The sequence below is a fragment of the Capricornis sumatraensis genome, chromosome 8, assembly GCF_032405125.1.
Source record: "Capricornis sumatraensis isolate serow.1 chromosome 8, serow.2, whole genome shotgun sequence".
Taxonomy (NCBI): Eukaryota; Metazoa; Chordata; class Mammalia; order Artiodactyla; family Bovidae; genus Capricornis; species Capricornis sumatraensis.
The window spans coordinates 100,831,564-100,852,940 of record NC_091076.1 but is presented as its reverse complement, the minus strand read 5'-3'; the positions used below and the strand labels follow the sequence as shown (position 1 = coordinate 100,852,940).

The 21,377-nt window shown below is 52.1% G+C and overlaps 3 protein-coding genes across 4 annotated transcripts in view; 1 reads left to right on the top strand and 2 right to left on the bottom strand.

The window, feature by feature from the left end:
• Positions 1-5,680, bottom strand: part of NPLOC4 (NPL4 homolog, ubiquitin recognition factor) — a 52,172-nt gene extending 46,492 nt beyond the window's left edge. For both annotated transcript variants that reach the window (XM_068976879.1, XM_068976878.1), the window contains exons 1-2: positions 5,601-5,680; positions 1,856-1,936 (exon numbers count right to left, since the gene is read on the bottom strand). In XM_068976879.1, the coding sequence (XP_068832980.1) occupies positions 1,856-1,936; positions 5,601-5,615 (96 nt within the window). In that variant the 5' untranslated portion in view covers positions 5,616-5,680. The remainder of the gene's footprint in view (positions 1-1,855; positions 1,937-5,600) is intronic.
• On the top strand, positions 5,614-16,731 carry TSPAN10 (tetraspanin 10). Its single transcript, XM_068977508.1, has 5 exons — positions 5,614-5,825; positions 5,879-6,024; positions 12,779-13,238; positions 15,131-15,470; positions 16,675-16,731. Exons 1-5 carry the CDS (start codon positions 5,614-5,616, stop codon positions 16,729-16,731), a joined length of 1,215 nt encoding a protein of 404 aa, XP_068833609.1.
• Positions 16,732-17,300: 569 nt separating this feature from the next.
• Positions 17,301-18,472, bottom strand: PDE6G (phosphodiesterase 6G). The gene is made up of 3 exons (XM_068978755.1): positions 18,327-18,472; positions 17,827-17,867; positions 17,301-17,377 (listed from the first exon to the last, which is right to left on the bottom strand). Exons 1-3 carry the CDS (start codon positions 18,470-18,472, stop codon positions 17,301-17,303), a joined length of 264 nt encoding a protein of 87 aa, XP_068834856.1.
• Between the last annotated feature and the right edge of the window lie 2,905 nt (positions 18,473-21,377).

Genomic DNA, 21,377 nt, shown 5'->3' with positions numbered 1-21,377 from the left:
TATACTTCCCTGTATTGTTCGAGGCTTTTGTAATTAATCCATATCATTTGCATAATCAGAGGAAAGGATTTTCACTTGAGGGGAAACATCTCGGCGTAATAAATGTTTGTTTTTGAGTATTCCCAAGCAAATTTCTCCTAAGCAATGACTACTGTGGTGATAATGGCTTCAGAAATTAGGTCAACACTAAACTGTACCTCCCTGACTCCACCCACATCCAGTGACAGCTATTGTGTCTATATTCCCTATGCAAGGCAACAAGTAAATACCCAGAGGGAGCACTAGGATTTCAGGATACTTCTGAGGCAATTAAAAGTCAGAATAATCCTGTATTTTTAGGTTTCTTTTAAATCATTTGAATTTAACCTGTCCAACAACTCTATATTTGATGCCAAGCACGAAAACCTCAAGTTAAAAACATGATCATATTTCTACATGGTTATTAGAGATGTAAGAAATTTTCATATAACAAAGACTCGGAAAAGTAAAGAAGAACTGTAGGCAGTCTTCTTAATCTCACGTTTATCCCCATAACTGTCCAAGCAATAGGTACTTAATGCTTCATCTCTGTCTCAGACGATCTCTCAAGAACTCAAGATTTTAGGGTATCCCAGCACCATCACCAGGAGTGAGCTGACAATGGTCAGCTGCTACTGAAAAAGCAAAGAGTAAAATATTAAAACGGAGTAGGAAAAGGCAACCCACTCCATTACTCTTGCCTGGAAAACTCCATGGCAGGCTACAGTCCATGGGGTCACAAACAGCTGGATATGACTGAGCAAGTAAGCACACACGCAGGATATTAAAAAGTCCTTAAAGACACAGAGATTCTCTTTTCTGCTGTCTATTGCACCTGGGTCGTTTTTCTTTTATTTTTGTAAATACGGTTGCTTAAGCAGCACTGTTGGGATCAGAATAGAAACTACTTTTCAGAGACCAAACTTCTCAGGTAAGTGCTATGACTTCCTTAACAGATCACACTGTAATCCTCAGCAAATCTCCTTATTCCCTGGACTTCAATTTCCATCTTTGTGAAAACAAAAAGATCAGACTACCTGACACTGAAAATTTCCTCTGGCTTTAACCGTCTGTGACCTTTTCTTTTTTTTGGCTTATGAAAAGTGATTTTTTTAATTAAAAGTTAATAGTTATCTACAACAAATTCAAATAATAAAGAATGTATAAAGTAGAAGTTGGCAAATTTTCTCTGTAAAGAGCCAGGCAGTAAATATTTTCAGCTTTCAGGCCATACAATCTGTCACAACTACTCAGCTCTGCCCCTGGAGCTCAAAAGCAGCCAGACAGTACATAAGCCAAAGAGCGCGGCTGTGTTCCAATGAAAACAGGCGGCCAGCCATGAACCATGCTTTGCCGACCTCTAGAATGAAGCATCAAGCAAAAGCCACTCTTTCTTTGGCATCCTCTTCCGGAGCTACCCCTTTTAGGTCTGGCTTATGCGCTTTAAACCACATTCTCACATCACAGATTTGTATATGGCGCTTTACCTAAGTTTTTAAGAAGAAAGTAGGATCATTCTATACATGTTAATAACTCCCCTTTGCTGAAGAATGATTCAAGTTCTTCACTCTCTGATTTTTTCACTCACAAATATTCCTCCTGGGAAATCCTTTTACACTGACCTTTGGGCCCTCGGTCCTGTGACGCTAAGCAGTGGTCAGCTGAGACACATCTGATTCTGTATCAGTCCCACCAATCAGGACAGAGAAAACCAATGCAAGAGACTAAACTTGGGCGTGGGGAGGAATCAAGAAAATGAGGGAAAGAGAAAAGGTACAGACTAGGAAGAGAACAACAGTGGAGGATGAAGAAAGGTCAATACCCAAGCCACAGGTACCTTTTTCAAAAATGTTGCAGCTGTTTCTCTCTTTGTTGCCGTGATCCGCTTCACCCCATCTGGGGACTGGACACGTATTATCTATGGTAAATGAAACAAGGTGGTTACTATGCAGACTTGGAAGGTCCTGACCTATTACTGAAACTAACATCTGCAGTCTCTCGGCATGAGTCACTGAAACTTAAGAGTCAAACTTCACCTTTCCTCTTGCGTATTGTAACCCAATGTTTCTAGAAGATGAAGCAGAGGTCTGAGAGTCATCAGCACAGGGGAGGACATCCTAAGAGGGCTGCCCTAATAGTCAACTCGTATCATTTCACTCAGAAAAATACAGCTTCAATTTTTTAAAAATGTATTTGGCCATGCCACATGGCTTGTGGAATTTTAATTCCCCAACCAGGGCTTGAACCCACACCTTCAGCAGTGAAAATGCAAAGTCCCAACCTCTGGACCACCAGGGAATTCCTACAACCTCAACTTTTCACCATTATTTATAAAGAATATATCTGAAAGATCAACATTTTTCTCTTCATGTTTACCCAAATTTTTTTTTTTAATCAGCAGGAAAAAAAAAAACAAGAATCATGAACAATTGAGTTGTTTAAAAAAAACTTTGTTCCCAGATCCATTCAGACTACTTTTAAAAGATCACAGAATTCAATATGGAACTCCTTAGCAGACTATCGAGGGTTAGGACCCACAGTGAAAGCCAAGGGCACAGGTTTAATCCCTGCTTAGAAACCAAGATCCCCGCAAGCCATGAGGCCAAAATAGAAAAAAAAAGAAAACTAAAAACATTAAAGGACTGCAGGAAATCTAATTTGTTATTTACTTTCAATAAAAAGAAGACAAATAAGATTTTAATACCATGGTAAAATTTGTCAGGGTTTTAAATATTTTCATGGCTAGCCATGAAATGGTTGTCAGGTCTGGAAGACAGCTGGACAGAGCAGCACTTTCTAGATTTGATTTTCACCCTGACAGAAGCCCAGTGAAAGTGAGCTGCTACGTCCAGGCCAGCCATCCGAGGTCTTGCCTCAATGGGGAGCATGAAAAGGCACGCCCTGCCACCAGCAAGACAGAGATGTTCCAACCACCTGAGGGATGGGAGGAGCCACGAACAGAATGTGCCAAAAAGTACTCATGTTCTTCATCTCAGCAACACTGCACTGTGTATTGTATTCAAAAAAACACTATACAGATGAGAAATGTCATAAGCAATTGTTTTCGAAAGGCTTTCATTGATATAGGACAAAATGCCACAATGGCTTTCGATCTGGTCGATTTTATCAAATTAAGACTAATGTACGGACTTCCCTGGTGGTTCAGTGGCCAAGACGCTGGGTTCCAATGTAGGGTGCTGGCGTTCGATCCCTGGTCTGAGGACTAGATCCCACATGCCACAACTAAGATTCTGTGCAGCCAAATAAACAAATATTCTTTAAATAATAATAATTTAGATTTTCCTAAATTATTCCTACATTTCCTAAAAAATAGCTTGCCTCTGTCTTTCCCTGTTTTGGTTTTTTCGGCCATACCTCTCAGCATGCAGAACTTTCCCAACCAGGCATCAAACCCCTACCCCCTACAGGGGAAGCAAGGAGTCCTGTCTCCACTACTGGACTGCCAGGGAAGTCCTTTCTCATTTTCTAGTAAATTGTGTGTGTGTATTCAGTTGTGTCGGACTCTGCAACCCCATGAACTGTAACCCGCCAGGCTCCTATTTATGGAATTTTTCAGGCAAGAATACTGGAGCGGGTTGCCATTTCCTACTCCAGGGGATCTTCCTGACCCAGGGATTGAATAACTTTTGCTTAACTGAAAAGGTTTTCCCCCCATGTTGTATTCAATTTTAAGATTTTGTTTTGAATAGTCCTTATGAAATCCCAATTGTTAAGAGTGTATTTTCTTTATTTTTGCTTCTCAATAACATGTTTAACTTTCTCACTCATCTGTGTGTACCACAAAGTCTTTTGACTTTTGATTTCTAGTATACTCTAGATTCAAGATCTAGAAAAATGTTTTAATACACAGCCTCCCACTTATTTGTTTCTGCAATCTGTCTCCAATACTGAGGCAGGTTAAGCAGTCAAGTGCCCTGCTTCTCTTTGAGGGATGTAGTGACTGTGGCTTTGAATGTTCACATAGGACCAAGAGCGTGACACTCTACTCCTTGAGGAGTTAAAGGTCAGGATTACATGTTTCTGGAGAGTTCCAAAGCTTAAGAAGTTATTCTACTTGTTTGTTTACAACAAGACACAGAAGTTAAGGTTTCCAAGCTAAGCTCAGTATTTAAAAGACAAACATAACTTATACTGAGGGAAGTTATGGCCTGGCCTTCGACACAGGCTATAAAGTAAAATACACAAGAAAAGACAAACCAGGCAACAGAGACACATTAACTTCTTGGTAACCTAGGTCTCTCTAATTATGAGAAAGTGAGCCCAGAATACTTCTTGGGGGAGTCAAAGAATTAGTGAGATAAAAATCAAGTTTTTCCACAAAAATTTTTAGAAGACTTCTTCTAAATAAGTAAATAAACTTTTGAAATAAATTTCAGAATGATCTGTTTCAATTCCTCACAATGTGAGAAATTCAGCAAGAGATCCATGCTATCAACTAGAGCTTTGCCTTATACACAGATACAAAAGTGGCTTTCTCTGAAACTCACTTATCCACAGGTATTTCAATTCAGTTAAAAATACTACAGTAAAGAGAAAGTTTGGAAACATATTTGAGTGCTAACTCTTAACCTATTTCTAGGATGAGTTACCAATAATTGGTGAGAAGTCTTATTTTAAAACGAGTTAGGTGCTCATTTCTCTTGGGCCATTTATTCCCTCTGCTCATCTCTAGGCTGGGAAACACGGAGAAGGAGCCAGGGCCCCTGAATAGAGAGCAGAGTTAGGACTCACTAGAGAAAAAGTCTCAAAGTCCCAGAGCTGGAGGTTCCTGCAGACCTGACCATCCAGAGAGAATGCGTGCTATTCCCAACACCTGGCAAAACTGTTCGAGGCCCTCCCAAGGCCAAGTTCTGAACATGACTTGCCACCCCAAACTGCTTTTGCTTCCCCCAGGAAATTCCAAGTGGTCCTTGAAGTTAACCAAAAAATTCTTCTGTCCAGGTGGTCTGCTGAGTTTTTCCCGGCTACACTGACTTCTGAGAGGAACTTTTCTCAAGTTAAGAGACGCCCAGTTTTTTCTTATTTTCACTCAAAAAAAAAAAAAAAACTTTAAGGGGACGTGTGTTAATATCTAACTTTGGGTACAAAATGAGATCTTTTAACAGCCCTTTACAGACAGGTAGCTGTCAAGGTCTCCTTGCCATCCGCCACTCCACCGTCTCCCTTCTTCGCAGCTTCCTCTAGCGGGGAGAGGGGTCCCCATTTGTAGAAAATGCTCTTTCAGTGACCTGTGACAAGGCAGTCACTGGGGCGACGGCAGGAGGCAGGAAAGACGGACAGGAGGCGAGGAGGGGTCGTAGCCCCCGGCAACCCGGAGCCCCTCTTCTAGGCGCGCCCGGCGAGACCCCGCGACCAGGAACAGAGCGGCCGGCACAGCCCACACCCTCAGACCGCCCGGCCTCCCACTCCAGCCGGGGACGGGAGGTGCTGAGAGGAGGTCGGGAGCCCAGCCGGCTGGCCGGCCCAGGAGGAGGAGGGCGGGCCGCTGCGCCTCTCCGCAGGCCGCGCCGGCAAATATGCTGCCTCATCCCGGCGCCCTCCCGCCCGGCCGCCCCACTCACGATGCTCTCGGCCATGGTGGCCGCTCCCGTGTCCGGGCTCGAGCCCCGGGCTGCCGCCGCCTGCCGCCCCACGGGCCTCGCAGCCCCGACCCCGGCCTCAGCCCCGGCCCCGGCCTCCCGCCGCCGCCGCCACCGCCGCTCCAGCTTCGCCGCCCGGCCGCCACCGCCGCGACGTCCTGTGCCTCACCCGACGCGCTTCCCCCGGCCGCGCGGCCGCGCAACCAGGTTCCGGCCCCGCAATCAGGTTCCGGCCCCACCAACGGCCTGCGCCTGCGCAGGGCGGCCCCGCGCTGGGCTCTGCGTGGAGGGGCGCCCCCAGCTGACCACGCGGTGGAGAGACGCTGCGCTGCAGCCCAGATGGACGCATCAGAGCGCATCTCATCCACCGACAGAGATCGGTGGGCTCGAATTGGGCGCCTTGCTGGTCACACGGAAATTCTGTTTTAAGTGTGTTAGGGAAGTCTTTGGGGAAGTGAGAGTGGAGGAAGCATGCTCTGTGTAACATTGTAGGATTCTTCTAGAAACTGAATGGAGAATCGTGCAGGAGGAGAATCAGGGAGACCCTTGGGGAGACTGAGGTTTATTTAGTTCAGAGGGCAGAGCACGGTGGCCATGAGGGGGCTGGAGGCGGGACAGACATTGGCAGAAGAGTTGATAGGGTTGCTCCTATCAAGGGGCAAGGTGTGTGGTTTTTATCCTGCTGACACGCATCCTGCTTTCTCACCCTGTCCTGCTCTTATACAGGACGGCCTCTTTTTGCTTCTCATACTGACTGTATCCCTTACACAGAAGGACAAAACTGTGTCCTGGTGGTGATGTCTCCTAGTGTGGTCACGTCCAAGCATTGACAGACATGCTATTCTACTCTACACCGCTTACCTTTTAATCTCCATTGTGTGACTGTGAAGGTATTACATTAAAGTTTTAAAGTTATACTAGTAGTTCTATTTCTGGGGCTGCCATGACAAAATACCACACACTGAGTGGCTTAAACTTATTTTCTCACAGTTCTGGAGGTCAGAAGTCGGAAATCAGGCTTGGTTTCTTCTGCGGCCACCCTCCTTGGCTTGCAGATGGCCGTCCTCGTCCTGTGTCTTCCCTCTGTACAAGTGCATTCCTGGAGTCTCTCTGTGTCCCAGTTTCCTTTTCTTATAAGGACATTAGAGGAGGGCCCGCCTTAATGGCCTGATTTTTTAAGTTAATTACCTCTTTAAAGGCCTTACCTTCAAAGTCTCATTCTAAGGCCCTGGGGTTTGGACTTCAACATAGAAATTTGGAGGGGGACACAGTTCAGCCCATAACAGTGGTGGTAACTACACTTTCATCCAAAGGCTACCCAATATTGGAACAGGGCTGCGATGGAGCCAGAGAGGTGACAACCATCTTCCGGAGGCCCTGCTTTGAAGCCTGATGCAGTAATTGATGATGCCGGACGTGTCCTCTCTGAGGAAGAGATGAGCCACAGTCTGGCTACACTGGGCCTGACCTCCAGCTCCCATCCTATCCCTGACCTTCTGCCCATAGCACAGCAGCCTGAGTGGTTCTTTTGTCAAATTGGATGCACCTTACTCAACACCTGACATCTCCTCATCTCACTCGGAGAAAAATTTGAAGACAGCCATCCTTCTTCGGACTTTCCAGGCTTGTTCCCACCTAAGGTACTACATGTGCCCGAAACGCTTTTCCTGCACGTCAGCCTGGCATGTGCCGAGGGCACTGCCCAGACCCCCACTCAGGACCAAAGCTGCTGGCAGCGCTGGCTGAGCTCCCCTTTGGGGACTTAGCTTACTCCAGATCACAGTCCCTTCCCCCAGGCAGCTCATGCCCAATAACGGCAATGGTTAGCAAGGCCCAGCCCCATGTCTCAGTCTGGTACAATTCTGCAGGCCATCCCAGCTGCGAGGATCCCTGAGGCCTTTATTGGGATTGTCTGATTGCTCACCTTCTCCCTCCGCCTGTGCCATGCTGCTTCCATTGCAGGTCTGGATCCGGAGACACTCCCAGGTGACCTTCCTGAAGTCATCCTCACAGGGGCCTTGCCCCAAGAAAATCTATGAGGCTCATTCCCTCTCTCCCTTCAGCTTCTTCTCAGTCCTCTTGTTCTGTTCTTTTCCTTTTTAAAAATTTTTTTTAATATTTATTTATTTATTTGGCTGTACTGAGTCTTCATTGCAGCACCAGGGATATTAGATCCTGGCATCCCAGGATCTTTAGTTGCAGCATGTAAACTCTTTACTTGTGACATGTGAAATCTAGTTCCCTGACCAGAGATCGGAGCTGGGCCCCCTGCATTGGGAGCGCAGAGTCTTAGCCTCTTGACCTCCAGGGAAGTCCCTCTTTTCTTTTTTTTAAATTGAGATGACATTCACAGAACCGACAGTTAACCATTCTAAAGGGGAAAACTCACTGCCCTTTAGTGCATTCCCGATGTTGAACAATCACCTTCTCTATCTAGTCCTAAAGTTTTCATCAACCCCTAAAGGAAACCTCACACTCATTCAGCTGTGGCTGCCGTTTCCCCCTTCCCCAACCACTGGCAACCACTAACCTACCTCCTGTCCCTATGGCTTTACCTATTCTACAAGTGGAATCACATAATATGTGGATTTTGTGTCTGACTTCTTTCACTGAGCATCATGTTTTCAAGGTTCATCCATATTGTAGCCTGTGTTAGAGTTTCTTTCTATTTTATGGCTGAGTATGGTAGACTTCCTGATGGCTCAGCGGTAAAGAATCTGCCTGAAATGCAGGAGCTGCAGGAGATACCGGTTTGATTGCTGGGCTGGGAAGATCCCCTGGAGGAGAGCATGGCAACCCACTCCAGTATTTTTGCTGGAGAATCCTATGGACAGAGGAGCCTGGTGAGCTACAGTCCATAAGGTCACAAAGAGTCAGACATGACTGAAGCAACTAAACACACATGCACACGTATTCCATGGCATGTACGGAGCACATTTTATTTGTCCATTCTTCACTGATGGAGGCCTGCGTTGCTTCCAGCTTTTGGCTGCTATGATTCTGTATATCTATGTATTTGTTTGAGTCCCTGTTTTCAGTACTTTTGGGTGTATACCTAGGAACCAGAGCCTTACAGTGAGGCCTTCCCAATCACCTTATACAAGAAGATAACATCACCACTATTTCCTTTCCTTGCTTCATGACACTCGTGACCATATACAACAGCACATGTTTGCTTGTTTCTCCACATACTCTCTGACTTCCCCTGTACTTGAACGTAAGCGCCTAATGATGGGGGATCGTCAACTTTCGTCACTACTGTACTGCAGGGCTCTGTACTGCAGACCAGTCCCGGACAGAATAAACTCTGTGTCAGTCATTTGCGCTCACAATACTGCTGTGTAATGAACCCTCCCAAAATTCAGTGGCTTAACACTCAGCTGGCCCTCTGCCAGAGTTTAGGCTGGGCTCCAAGGAGTAGTCATTATGGGAGCAGCTAGTGAGGAACCTGAAGCAAAAACACAGATGGGAGCTTCCCTGGTGGTTCAGTGGTAAAGAATCCACCCGCCAATGCAGGAGACATGGGTTTGCTCTCTGGTCTGGGAAGATCCCATATGCCGAGGAGCAACCAAGCCCGTGTGCCACAACTATTGAGCCTGTGCTCTAGAGCCTGGGAGCCACAACTACTGAGCCCACGTGCCGCAACTTCTGTGCTCTAGAGCCTGGGAGCCACAACTACTGAGCCCACGTGTCGCAACTTCTGTGCTCTAGAGCCTGGGAGCCACAACTACTGAGCCCACGTGCCGCAACTTCTGTGCTCTAGAGCCTGGGAGCCACAGCTTCTGAAGCCCGTATGTCCTAGACCCTGTGCGCCTGTGCAACAGGAGAAAGTGAAAGTTGCTCAGTCCTGCCCAGCTCTTTATGACTTCATGGGCTATACAGTCCATGGAATCCCCCAAACCAGGATACTGGAGTGGGTAGCCTTTCCCTTCTCCAGGGGATCTTCCCAACCCACGGATCAAACCCAGATCTCCTGCATTGCAGGCGAATTCTTTACCAGCTGAGCCACCAGGGAAGCCCAAGAATACTAGAGCGGGTAGCCTATCCCTTCTCCAGGGAATCTTCCTGATCCAGGAATCGAACCGGGATCTCCTGCATTGCAGGTGGATTCTTTACCAACTGAGCTATCAGAGAAACCCGTGCAACAAGAGAAGCCACGGCAAGGAGAAGCCTGCATACCACAGCTAGAGAGTAGCCCTTGCTTGCTGCAACCAGAGTAAAGCCCACACAGCAACAAACACCCAGAGCAACCAAGCATAAATAAAGTGTGTGTGTGTGTGTATATATATATATATATATATATATATATATTTTTTTTAAAGAACAAGATAAAGCAAATAAAAATAAAAAGTGCTCCCTGGGCCATACTAGTCTGGAATTGGACACCAAGAAGACATTTCAGGGGATGGCATAGGTCAGGGGACATCAGTGCCAGGCTGATCAGGGCCCAGCAAGCAGCCCAAATGTCTGGATTGTAAAGTGGTGAGTGAGGAAGGAAAAGAGATGGGCTAAAACATCAAACAGAAGAAGCTGAGAAAGGGAGTGGGGAGGACAGTAGAGACAGGACAGGGCACACAAATCTCCCAGAGACCACTCTTCCTCCTGTCATGCAAACGTGTTTGCAGAGGGGCTCCTGGCAGCCTCTGTTTTCCACGGTCTCAGCGCTCCAGCAGCCAACAGCAGCATCCACACACATCACAGTCTCATGCATGCCATAAGCTGGACTCAGGAGGTATGGAGGTTCATGCCCAGGGTCTTGCAGAGTTGGTGGGGGGTAGGGTCCCGCTCTGAGCCAGTCTTCCTACTGCATCCAAGCAAGGCAGGCAGGGTGAGAAAGCAGATGATGCAGGCTCAGGGAGCCTGGAGCACACCTCTGTCTGTTCCTTGCTCCATGGCCAGGGTCCTTCCAAGCTCTAGGGCCCAATAGTGACCTTGACAAAGTCCTGCTGCTGAGAAACTCAGAGGGTGAGGGATCCCGGGTACCTTAAAACCAAGAGGGATGTAATTTACCCAGTGATGTGTGAAAATGAAAAGACACTTCAAATATACACACGTACATTTGTATATAATTATGGGCTTCCCTGGTGACTCAGACGGTAAAAAATCTGCCGGCGACGCAGGAGACTGGACTTTAATCCCTGGGTCGGGAGGATCTCCTGGAGAAGGGAAAGGCTCTGCATTCCAGTAGTCTTGCCTGGAGAATCCCATGAACAAAGGAGCCTGCCGGGCTACAGTCCATGGGGCCGCAGAGAGTCAGATACAGCTGAAGCAATTAGGCACACACACGCACACACACGTAATTATATGTATATATTTACATATGTTTGTATATAATTATGTTGGTCAGTCGCTAAGTTGTGTCCGACCCTTTGCAACCCCATGAATTACAGCACACCAGGCTTCCCTGTCCTTCACTATCTCCTGGAGTTTTCTCAAACTCATATTCATTGTATATATTTAATTTCTTTCTTTCAGTGAATAAGTCAGAGGATAAACTGGCATTTAGCTGTGGGCTGGTCTCCCAGGCTATTACTGGGGCCCAGGATCTGATCCTCCAGCTGAGCTGAGGGGCAGCACTGAATCTGCCAGGCTGTCCACACCGGGACCCTCTGGCGATGACCACGAGGCCAGCCCCCTGACAGCTCCCACGTCATGCCTGCACAGACCAAGGCCAAGAATCTGGGTTCAGGAAGAATTCTCTGCATCTCGACAAGCAGAGGCTGTGTTAAGCCCTAAAATATGACTCCTCACATGATCTGGTCGTGACCACGGCATCCTGGTGGGGCTCACAGCTCACAGAGCGGCCAGGGCCACAGGCAACACTGGCCTGGTGTCCCAGCCAGAGAAGCCAGCTGGGTCTAGCACACCTGTCCTGGGGAAGGATGGAGGAGGGGGAAAGGAGCCCCCTGTTGGCCCAGGTAAGCAATGCTGTGGCGACTGCCAGGGTTGGGGGTGTTCTCTCTCCCCCACCCCACCCAGAGCCCTGCTGTGTACTGGGGAGGCGGATGCCCCGCTGCTAAGATTGGGGTGGGGCTTTACTAATCAGGTGCCTTAACCACCCCTAGCACCCTGTTTCGACCCTGAAAGGTGACCCAGCGTTGCCCTTGTGTTTAACATGGCGTGGGGTGCATCCACACCCCAAGGATAGCACACACCCAGGGACCATCACCCAATGGGCCACCCCCACATTTTCCCTGCCCCCCTCACCTGTGACCCAGCCCCCATCGGCCTTCTCAGCTCCCTGCTGCCATCCACTCAGCCCCGTATGGCCCCTAGACAAGAGATCTGGCAGGGATCTAGGTGGATCTAGGTGATGGGAGGGTGAGCTCTGGCTCGGTGCAGAAGGGGCTGAAGGCCAATGTCATCGGCAGCTTGTCCTTTTGCTCTTACTGACTTGTCGAGGTCTGGGGGATGCTGATCAATAACCCCTCTTTCCTCTGCTCTGATGTGGTCAGACAGGTGGGGAGTAAAGGGCTCATTTCTTCCTGGGATACTGGGCACTCTGCCCAGGCTTGAGGTCTTAGCTTCCTCATTCTTCCTACAGCCAGACTTCAAGGGCCTGCTGCCCCTTCCCCTACAAAAAGGGGGCAGAAGCCCTCCCACACCTGCCTGCCAGTGGAGGGGTTGGGGAACAGGCAGAACTGAGGTGGAGACTGTCCCGTCAAGGGACAAAATTCCATCGCTGAAACTGGCAGCTTCTCCCAACCTCATGATCAGTGATTCAGGCCTCTGTTGGGGAACTGATAGGAGGGTTGGCCCCCCACCCCCACCTTTAGCACCCCATTATTCTTTTCCTGGGTAAGGCCAGGGCCCCCAAACTTGGCTGAGTGTCCTCCTGGAGGCCAAGGTGGAGTCTTTGGGAGGCCCTGCACCCACAGAGCCCTGGTCTCCTGGCCACACCCATGTCCCCGGGCTTCTAGGATCTCTGAACACCCCCTTCCACCTCCGCTGTCCAGCTTCCTCCCCCGAAGGCTCTGACCTTGCTCCCAGCTGAGTGTTACAGGGACTGTTCCTCCTTCCCCTGCAGGAGGCTGGAGGTCAGGAACCATCCCTCGCCGGGAGCAGCCCCCTCACTTCCAGTCGCCCAGGACCAGCTCCCTGGGAGGACCCGCCCTGGAGGGCAGGCCTTGGGGGGTTCCTGGCCTGCTTGCTCCCCTCAGAAAGCAGCTGCCTCAAGTGCCTACTCTTCTTGTCCAACTTCCTCTTCTCCCTGCTCAGCCTGCTGGCCCTGGCCATTGGGCTCTGGGGCCTGGCTGTCAAGGGGTCTCTGGGGAGTAGTTGGGGGTCCCCCCTGCCTGCAGACCCCATGCTGGGACTGGTGCTGGGCGGACTGGCGGTCAGCGCAGTGAGCCTGGCGGGCTGCCTGGGTGCCCTCTGCGAGAACGCCTTTCTGCTGCGCTGTTTCTCCGGGGGCGTCCTTGCCTTCCTGGTGCTGGAGGCTGCAGTGGGGGCCCTGGTGGTGGCCCTCTGGGGCCAGTTACAGGATGGCCTGGAGCACGTCCTGCGCCTGGCCATCACCCACTACCAAGACGACCCAGACCTGTGCTTCCTCATCGACCAAGTCCAGCTGGGGCTGCAGTGCTGTGGGGCGGCCACCTACCAGGACTGGCAGCGGAACCTGTGAGTCCTGGAGCCCACGAGTGAGGAGGGCTGGAGAGGGGTCGGGCCGCACTCACATGCCCATACTCACTTGTACACACATTCACCTGTACAGGCTCCTCACCCATATATACTCACACGTGTGCACACGCTCACGCAGGCACATTTGCACATGTACACGCTCAGGCCCAGCCAGGGCCACGTGGTCATGCAGGGATGTTAACAGAGAAACTCAGCTGGCAGACATAGAAAATCATTTTTGGAGATTGTTGTTTTGTTTTTTCCAGTGAGGATATCATACAAGACATCTCAGTGTCAGTTGAAAATAACTTTTAAGTTAATCTAGCTTCCCTTGGAGAAGGAAATGGCAATCCGCTCCAGTATTCTTGCCTGGAGAATCCCATGGATAGAGGAGCCTGGCAGGCTACATACAGTCCATGGGGTCGCAAGAGTCAAACATGACTTAGTGACTAAACCACCACCAGCTTCCCTTGTGGCTCAGCTGGTAAAGAATGTGCCTGCAATGCGGGAGACCTGGGCTAAATCCCTGGGCTAGGAAGATCCCCTGGAGAAGAGAAAGGCTACCCACTTCAGTACTCTGGCCTGGAGAATTCCATGGACTGTGTAGTCCATGGGGTCGCAAAGAGTTGGACATGACTGAGCGATTTTCACTTTCACTTTAGGTTAATCCAAGACATCCCTCCAGACCATGACTCCACGGTTTTCCCTCTACTGTGTGTGTATGTATGTGTACACGTGCGTGTGTACACATGCGTGTTTTTAGAGTCACATGGAGACTCTTGAAAACCAGCCAGTTACCCAAGCCTCCCTGAGACGTGCTGAGCCCTTCCTTCCGAGTACCAGGCGCCCTAGAAGCACTTGCAAGGCTTGTTCTCACTGGGTGGCCATCTGTGGCTTTGGGTTGGTGGCAGCCCTTTCTGATGTTATATAACCTACTGGTCTCCAAGCCCCGGCCTTAGTGAAGCCCTCTCTTCGAGGAGATGAGACTGTGCCTGTATGGGGCAGGGGGCGGTGAGGGATGAGCCTGCAGCTCACAGGGCCCTGGACGCTTTGACTAGATGCCTAATCAAAGCCAGGGGCACCTGAGGCTGCCTGAAGCAGGTGATAAGAGCGACACTCCCTCCAGGCCCTGTGAGCTCCTCCCAAGCCTCCTGTCCCTTGTTGCTGTCCAGTGCGGCCCCTCATGCACCCACCACAACCCACTGACCTCTACAGAAGCCTCTGCCAGTCCTCAACCCACCTTCTCCGGCTCCAACCCTGCTGCTCAGACCAACTCAGCAGCATCTGTGGGGCGAGGCCGTCTTCCTTCCAGCTCCCATCAAACGCTGGCCTCCCTCCATCTGTCTTGTGCAGTGTGCGCCTTCTAGCCAGAAAGCATGTGCAGAGGCCTGCCTGGTGCGGGATGAATTGTAGAGAACTGGATATTGTGTGTGTGTGCGCGTGAGCATGCACAGGTGTGATGTGTGTGCCTCTATACTTGCATGCGAGTGTGGATTCATGCTGTACGTATATGTGTGTGCAGTCATGCCTCTGTACTTGCATCATACACACATGCATGCCTACGTGCCTATGCGTGTGTGTGGCCATGGAAGTTTGGAGGTGGGTAGGAGACATTCTGGGAAGCTCAGTGGTAAAGAATCTGCCTGTCAATGCAGGAGACACGAGTTCAGTCCCTGGGTAGGGAAGGTCCCCTGGAGAAAGAAATGGCTACCCACTCCAGTATTCTTGCCTGGAGAATCCCATGGACAGAGGAGCCTGGCGGGCTACAGTCCATGGGATTGCAAAAGACTCGAGCACAACTTTAGTGACTAAGCAACCACAAAGAGACAGTTCACACTGGGGTCCCAGACCAGGGGACCTGCTCTCCAGACTGACACTGTGTGCCCTTGCAGGTACTTTAACTGCAGCTCCCCTGGAGTCCAGGCCTGCAGCCTTCCTGCCTCCTGCTGCATTGACCCCTGGGAAGGTGGAGCCTCTGTCAATGACCAGTGCGGCTTCGGGGCCCTGGGCCTGGACGAGGACGTGGCCCAGAGGGTGGTGCATCTCGAGGGCTGTGGCCCCCCACTCCTCCGGTGGCTGCGCAGTAACATCCAGACTGTGGGCTGCTATGCCATTGGGGTCGTGCTGGTCCAAGGGCTGGAGCTCCTGCTGGCCATTCAGCTGGTGAGGGCCCTGACTGTCCACAAGGGGGCAGCAGGGAGTGGGGGCCTGTCCATAGGAACCCCAGACCCGGTGTCCCGCCCTCTGCCAAACTGGTCCTGGGCTGACCAGCTCGGGGGACAAAAGACCAGAATACAAGGATGGGGTCTGGGGCTGCAGGCCTCCCCTCCCCTCCCAGGGCAGATGTCAGAGTAACCTGCTTGGGTGCTTAGGGACATGCGCCCTGAACCCCCAGGCCACCTCCGCCTACTGACTTCCAGCTTCCCAGGGTTCCCTTTCCCTTACACTGCCTGCTTGCTTGCAAACGCTGCTGTTCCAAGGGTAAGCTGACCTCGACGACGGCCTGGCCAGCATCTGCCTCCCATGGAGGGTGCCAGGCAAAGCCACCTGGCCATCAGGGAGAGCGGGGGACGAGAACTGGATGAAATCCTGCTGCCAAGCCTCCAGCTCTGAATTTCACCTTGACCCTCGCTTCCAATTTTCACCTCTGACCTCCACTTCCAACCACCTCCAAGTCCCACCTCCAAGCCCAGCCTGTGAAGCCCCATGTCTTCACCATAGCCTGGCACCTGCCCTCCTCTGGGGCCATCTCCCCCTTTCCTGTCCATTGAGGCTCAGGCCTCTCCCTCCACAGTCTTTTTTTGTTTTTGGCAGAGTGTAAGTTTTATTGTGATGTATCACTCATACAGTAAATTGCACCAACCTTAAGTGGGCAGCGTAAGGCTTCTTACTCAACGACACACCTGTGCACCCCCCACCACTATCAGGTCTAGCTCCAGCCCCAGCAGAGTTCTTTGTCCCCTCCCCAAGGTCACCCCTGTTGGAACTTTGTTACCTTCAGGTTCGCATGGCTTTTTCTGACCTTCACATAGACGGGATCACGGGGCCCCCTTCTCGAGAGTCATTGTCCAGTCACTCTGCTGTGTGAACAGAGCCCCACGTCTGTGTGGACATGCACTTGGGCAGTTTCCAGAAGGTGACTGCTAGTAGGGACAGTTTTGTGCAGGTCTGTGTGTTTGTATGACAGCGTGCCCCGCTGTGGGGTCAGGAGTGGAGTTGCAGAGTTGCTGGTGGGCATCTGTCTGGCTTTAGTGGACACTAAGGGTGGGCAGGGGGGCCCAGTTTCCCTGCACCTGTCTCCTCACCTGTGGGGAGCAAACAGGCTTTCTTTCCCTCTGACCTGAGCTCCCATCCCTGCAGTACCTGAGGCTGGCTGCCTTGCCCCGATCCAGCCTTCAGGAGCCTTCTCAGCACCCGACGTGTTTCCTCCCCTCAGCCTGGCCGAGGCCCCGCCATCCCTGCCACCTGCGCCTGCGCCATCCACTCCTACTGAACAGACTCTACCCTCGGGCCCTGTCCCCACTGACAGCACACCCCAGACAAGTGGTGGGGAGCAAAGCTAACTTTATTTGAAACAGAACAGCGAGCACGGGCCACGTTGGAAAGGACAAGCTTCCTACTGGTGTGACTGGTCCAGGGGGTTCTCATTGTCTGACGCCTGCAGGAGTCCTGCCATCCTCCTGCTGGCCCAACGGCCTCAGTTGGGAAAGGCTAGTAAGGGGACCCCGTCCTCACCCCCAGACAGGCAGGCCAGGAGGCAGGGTGTGGCAGACACCACTGGGAGGCCTGCCCTAGCTTTCCAGCCTGGGAAGGAGAGGGTCTGTGGACCAGTGTTTCTGGAAGTTAAGCAGGGCCTGGCTGCCCCGAGAGGGTGTCCTGAAGGGAGGTGGTGGGCTCCTGGTAACTAGCGTCCAGGAGGCTCGAGGCTGCTGCCCTGTGAGGGTCTCCAGACACAATCCAGACACTCTGGACTTCCCAGGGGCACATCTCTCCTCACAGGAATCTTGAGCAGGGGGTCAGGGCGGGCAGCAGAGTAGAGGGGCCAAGGGCGGGGGTCCAGGGCTAGATGATGCCATACTGGGCCAGCTCGTGCAGCTCCAGGTGGTTGAAGGCCTCCCACGGGCAGATGACGGTGATGTCTGCAGGACAAGGGGGCAGTAGGTTGAGGGTCCCATGGCCCCCGGCGCCACCATGCCCTCTGGGCCCTGTTGTCCACGCCCCAGTGGTGAGAGTACAAGGTCCTTGGGCATAGAGCCCTCCTCTCAGGACACACCACCTTTGGAGGGTATCGAATGGGTTCCCTGCCCAGGAAGAGAGTGGGTGCAGCAGGCCAGGAAGAGGTGGGGCGGAAGGTGGGCCTTGCTGCTGGTGAGAGGGGGTGGGGGTGGGGACAGCAAGAGCTTTGTTCTTCCCAGCCCCTCCAAGCACCCACTGAAGGAACGACCCCACTCTGAAGCTTGCAGTCGGGAAAGGGAATGAATCACAGCTAGGGGGAGGTGCCCTCTGCCTGGGGTGGGGGGCTGGGCCTCAGGCACTCTGGGTGGTGGGCGAGCAGGGGGACCTAGGTGGACACTTGCGGTTGTCATACCTGTTCCCAGGCCTTCCATTCCAGGGATGTCATCACCAAACCTGCAAGGACAGAGCAGTCAGGGCCGGTGGCCAGGAAGAGAGGAGGGGTGTGGTGGGCGTGCGTGTACTTGAGTGCAGGTTCCTGGGAACGTGGTGTGTCTGAGTGTGTCCTGGGTGTGTACAGATAGGGCTGCGTGTGCGGAGATGCACATCAGTTAGTGGGGTGCTGGTTGAGTGTCTGGGTGACGGCGTGGATGGGTGTGCTTTCCAGACCTTTCAGCAATAACAGCTAAAAAGGACACCCCTCCCCATCCCCAGGGAATGGGGACCCTGAGACAGGCCAGCTCAGGCCCCCAAGAACTGCCCCACCCACTTAGGAGGATGGGATTGCCTTCCACCAGAAAAGGGTGGCTGAGGCCCCACCCAGCCCCCCACCCACAGTGCAGCCCCCCTCCCTCCTGTACAGCTGGTGGGCCCTCCACCCCCTCTCAGAGCCACCACTCCCACAGCTCTGCTTACCCTTGGACACCTTTTTTGGGGGGCTTGCTCTTGAACTGCCTGGTTTGCCGCTGCTTAAATTTCGGGGGCCCTTTCCTGGGAGTGACGGGTCCCCCCATCACCCTGGTGGCCGACCGGATCTCGGCCTTGGGTGGCTCCAGGTTCATGGCCAGGTTGGCAGAGATCCCGCAGCGACCTTCAGCTTCTGGACTGCCTCACACTCTGGGCCCTCCTGCTTCCGACCCTCCTCGCAGGTCTCAGCTCCCTGGAGCAGAGGAAACCCTGCAATATGAGACCCACCGGTTCCAAGTAGGACTTGGACGGCAGTCCCCTGACCCGGGGAGCCTCTGCCAACTGCACTTGGGGCCCAAATGAGGACCGGGAAGGGGGTGAGAGTGCTGGGTGGTCCCCAGGGGCACCCTCCTTATGGCTTCCTCCTTCTGCATTCCCCATCCCAATCTCTGGGGTGGAACACTAAGCCTCATTTATGGTGGCATGTTGGGCACCCAATGGCGCCTAAAAGTAGCCTGAGAAATGGGAGGGCAGGGGAGGGGCCTGTGTCACAGTGAAACCCCCAACCGGGCTGTGTAGCCTTGGTTCCAGCAGCATCTTCCCTCTGTTGGTAAACATAACCCCTCCACCTGCCACCACTCTCTAGGTGCCAGCATCACCTGCTGGTGTCCTTGAACCCACTGCACGGAGTGGCCTCCCTTCCTCCTCTCCCCCAGAGCTTCCCCCTGTATGCCCTAAGCCCTGGTGACCTTGGCCAGGGGAAGCTCATCTTCCTTTAAGCCTATTAGCACCAGGGGGAGACTCTAATCTCTCAGGAAACACTGTGAGCCCAGAAGGTTCTGGGGCTAAGTACATGACACAGCAGGAGCCGTAGCTACCCTGGCACTGGATGCCCCAAGCATCACCTCTTGGGGCCCCTTTTCTTGTCCCCCATTTGTGGGCTGCAATGCCTGACTTCTGTCTGGGGCCACTGCCCACTGCCTGCTAGAGTTTAAGGGCTGAGACCAGTTGGGAGGCAAGGACAGCTGGTTCTGTCAAGACCAGTGAGGAAGGCCTGGCCATGAGGACCAGGGCACCTAGAGTTGGATGGGCCCCACTGTGGACCTCCCCTCCCTAAGTTTTGGCCTCTGTGCTGGGACCAGCATCAGCCTGAGAGGAACCAGGGATCAGGGGCCAGATCTACACTGGGTCCAAGGTGGACAGCAGCAGGTCTGGCGACCCTGGCAGCTCAAACCCCACAACACCCACTCCTCACGGCCCAGGCACTGTAGGCCCAGCCAGACCCTTTCCCCAGTTCCAGGCCATGGGCCTGGTGTGGGCAGTTCTTAGACCTGATGGAGCTCCAACTATCAGATGCTACCCCATGGAAACCGCTGCCTGAGCTGCCCTGGCTCCAGCCTGGCCTGTGGCTTGTGCCCATTTAGGTTGGTTGAGTGTGTGTGGGCTGAAGCTCCGAAACCATTGCTAGCCTGGGGGACAGCCTGCACCACCGTCTGACATGGGGAGCAGAGGACGTGATAGGCTGGGCATCCTCTCTGAACAGGGCTATGGGTGGCTTCCCATAGACCCAGACCTCAGGACGGTGGTGAAAAGCCCACCAGCTCCCCACCCTCTGGCCAGATACCCACTAACACCCTTGGGTAAGTGGCCACCGGGAAAGGCAACCTGAGAAGGTCGCTACTCACCAGGTCCTGGGGCAGCAGGTCTCAGGGGACCATGGGTGTGAGTGGCAGGCCTCCCTCAGCAGGGCGCTGGCTGGGCATTTATCCTGCAGCTGGGTAAGCTGATTAGGACTGTGCCTGACACCACACTAATGAGATTGTGGGGTTGGGTAGCACTACTGAGGACTCCCCCGTGATGGGGGAAGGGACTCAGGTGCGGTCAAGGGAAGGACAAGCTGGGGACAGGGTCAGGGCAGGCAAGGGATGTATGATCATGAACAACCAGCCTCTCCTGAAGCTGCTTGTTTTTAAAAAAATATTTATTTGCTATGCTGGGTCCTAGTTGTGGCATGCGAGAAGTTGCAGCATGGGAACTCTTAGCTGTGGCATGTGGGATCTAGTTCCCAGATCCGGGGTTGAACCCAGGCCCCCTGCATTGGAAGTACGGAGTCTTAACCCCTGGACCACCAGGAAGTCCCTGAAGCTGCTCATTTTTGAAGCAAAGATGATACAGCGCTGGCTGCCATCTCAGGCCTCTCTCCACTTTCAGTCCTGACTGCTGAGGAACCCTTTTCTGGCCCCTAAAGCCAGGTAGCCTGGTCCTGATTCACTTTGGTGGCCTCACCTCTCATCCCTCCCTCCTGCTGTGTGTTCTAAGGAACTCCTTCCACCCAAGGGCCTTTGCACTTGCTGTTCCCACCAAGTGGTGCATTTTCTACATCTCTCCCCTTCCCCTAGCTTCCTCCCCCTGGGACTTCACAAAGATCAACCCCAGGTTCATATACACATAGAAAATCTTTCTCTTTTTTTCATAAATATGTTTTATTGAGAAAAGTACAGTAAACTTCTTCCTACATCTCTGAGATTAACTATCTCTATGTTGTAGACCCCTTCGGGGCCTCAGGCCCACTAAGGTCTGTTGTGCTTTTGTCTCCAGGGAAATCTTTGCCTGGGCCATTTTCAAATCTGTAGGACATGATTGAAGTAGATGGTCTCTAACATAAAGTGTAACAAACCTGTATTGCTACTACCATGTTTCTCTGAAAAAAACCACAGCTGCTTATGGATGATATCATTAGCTGGCCAAGACAGCTGGCACTACTGGGTGTATCCTCAGGCATTAGCACAGCAGCATGTCTTGTGGCTGTGTCGTTTCATTCTTTTGTCCACAGATTTGCCTTTGTGGAAAATGCTGGCTTTACATTGAAGGCCTCTACCTGGGAAGGCCTGTTTTATCAGCTCAACTCCTTTGTGACGTCAGATCACAACCCTAGCTTTTCTTTTAAATGAGGAGATAAAATAGGGCTAAATTCGTTTAACCCTGTCCATCCAGGGCACTGGTATCAGAGCTTGGAAGTCTGCAGTTGGATGGATGGGACACTTCCCAGGCCATCTGTGG

Excerpts from the sequence above, each read along its gene's own strand:
- TSPAN10 (XM_068977508.1), top strand. The coding sequence starts at position 5,614 with ATGGTGGCCGCTCCCGTGTCCGGGCTCGAGCCCCGGGCTGCCGCCGCC. Across the intron at positions 13,239-15,130 it reads CAGGACTGGCAGCGGAACCT|GTACTTTAACTGCAGCTCCC; the intron begins GTGAGTCCTGGA and ends GTGCCCTTGCAG. Across the intron at positions 15,471-16,674 it reads CCATAGGAACCCCAGACCCG|CCTGGCCGAGGCCCCGCCAT; the intron begins GTGTCCCGCCCT and ends TCCTCCCCTCAG.
- PDE6G (XM_068978755.1), bottom strand. The coding sequence starts at position 18,472 with ATGAACCTGGAGCCACCCAAGGCCGAGATCCGGTCGGCCACCAGGGTG. Across the intron at positions 17,868-18,326 it reads CCCAAAAAAGGTGTCCAAGG|GTTTGGTGATGACATCCCTG; the intron begins GTAAGCAGAGCT and ends CTGTCCTTGCAG. Across the intron at positions 17,378-17,826 it reads AATGGAAGGCCTGGGAACAG|ACATCACCGTCATCTGCCCG; the intron begins GTATGACAACCG and ends CTTGTCCTGCAG.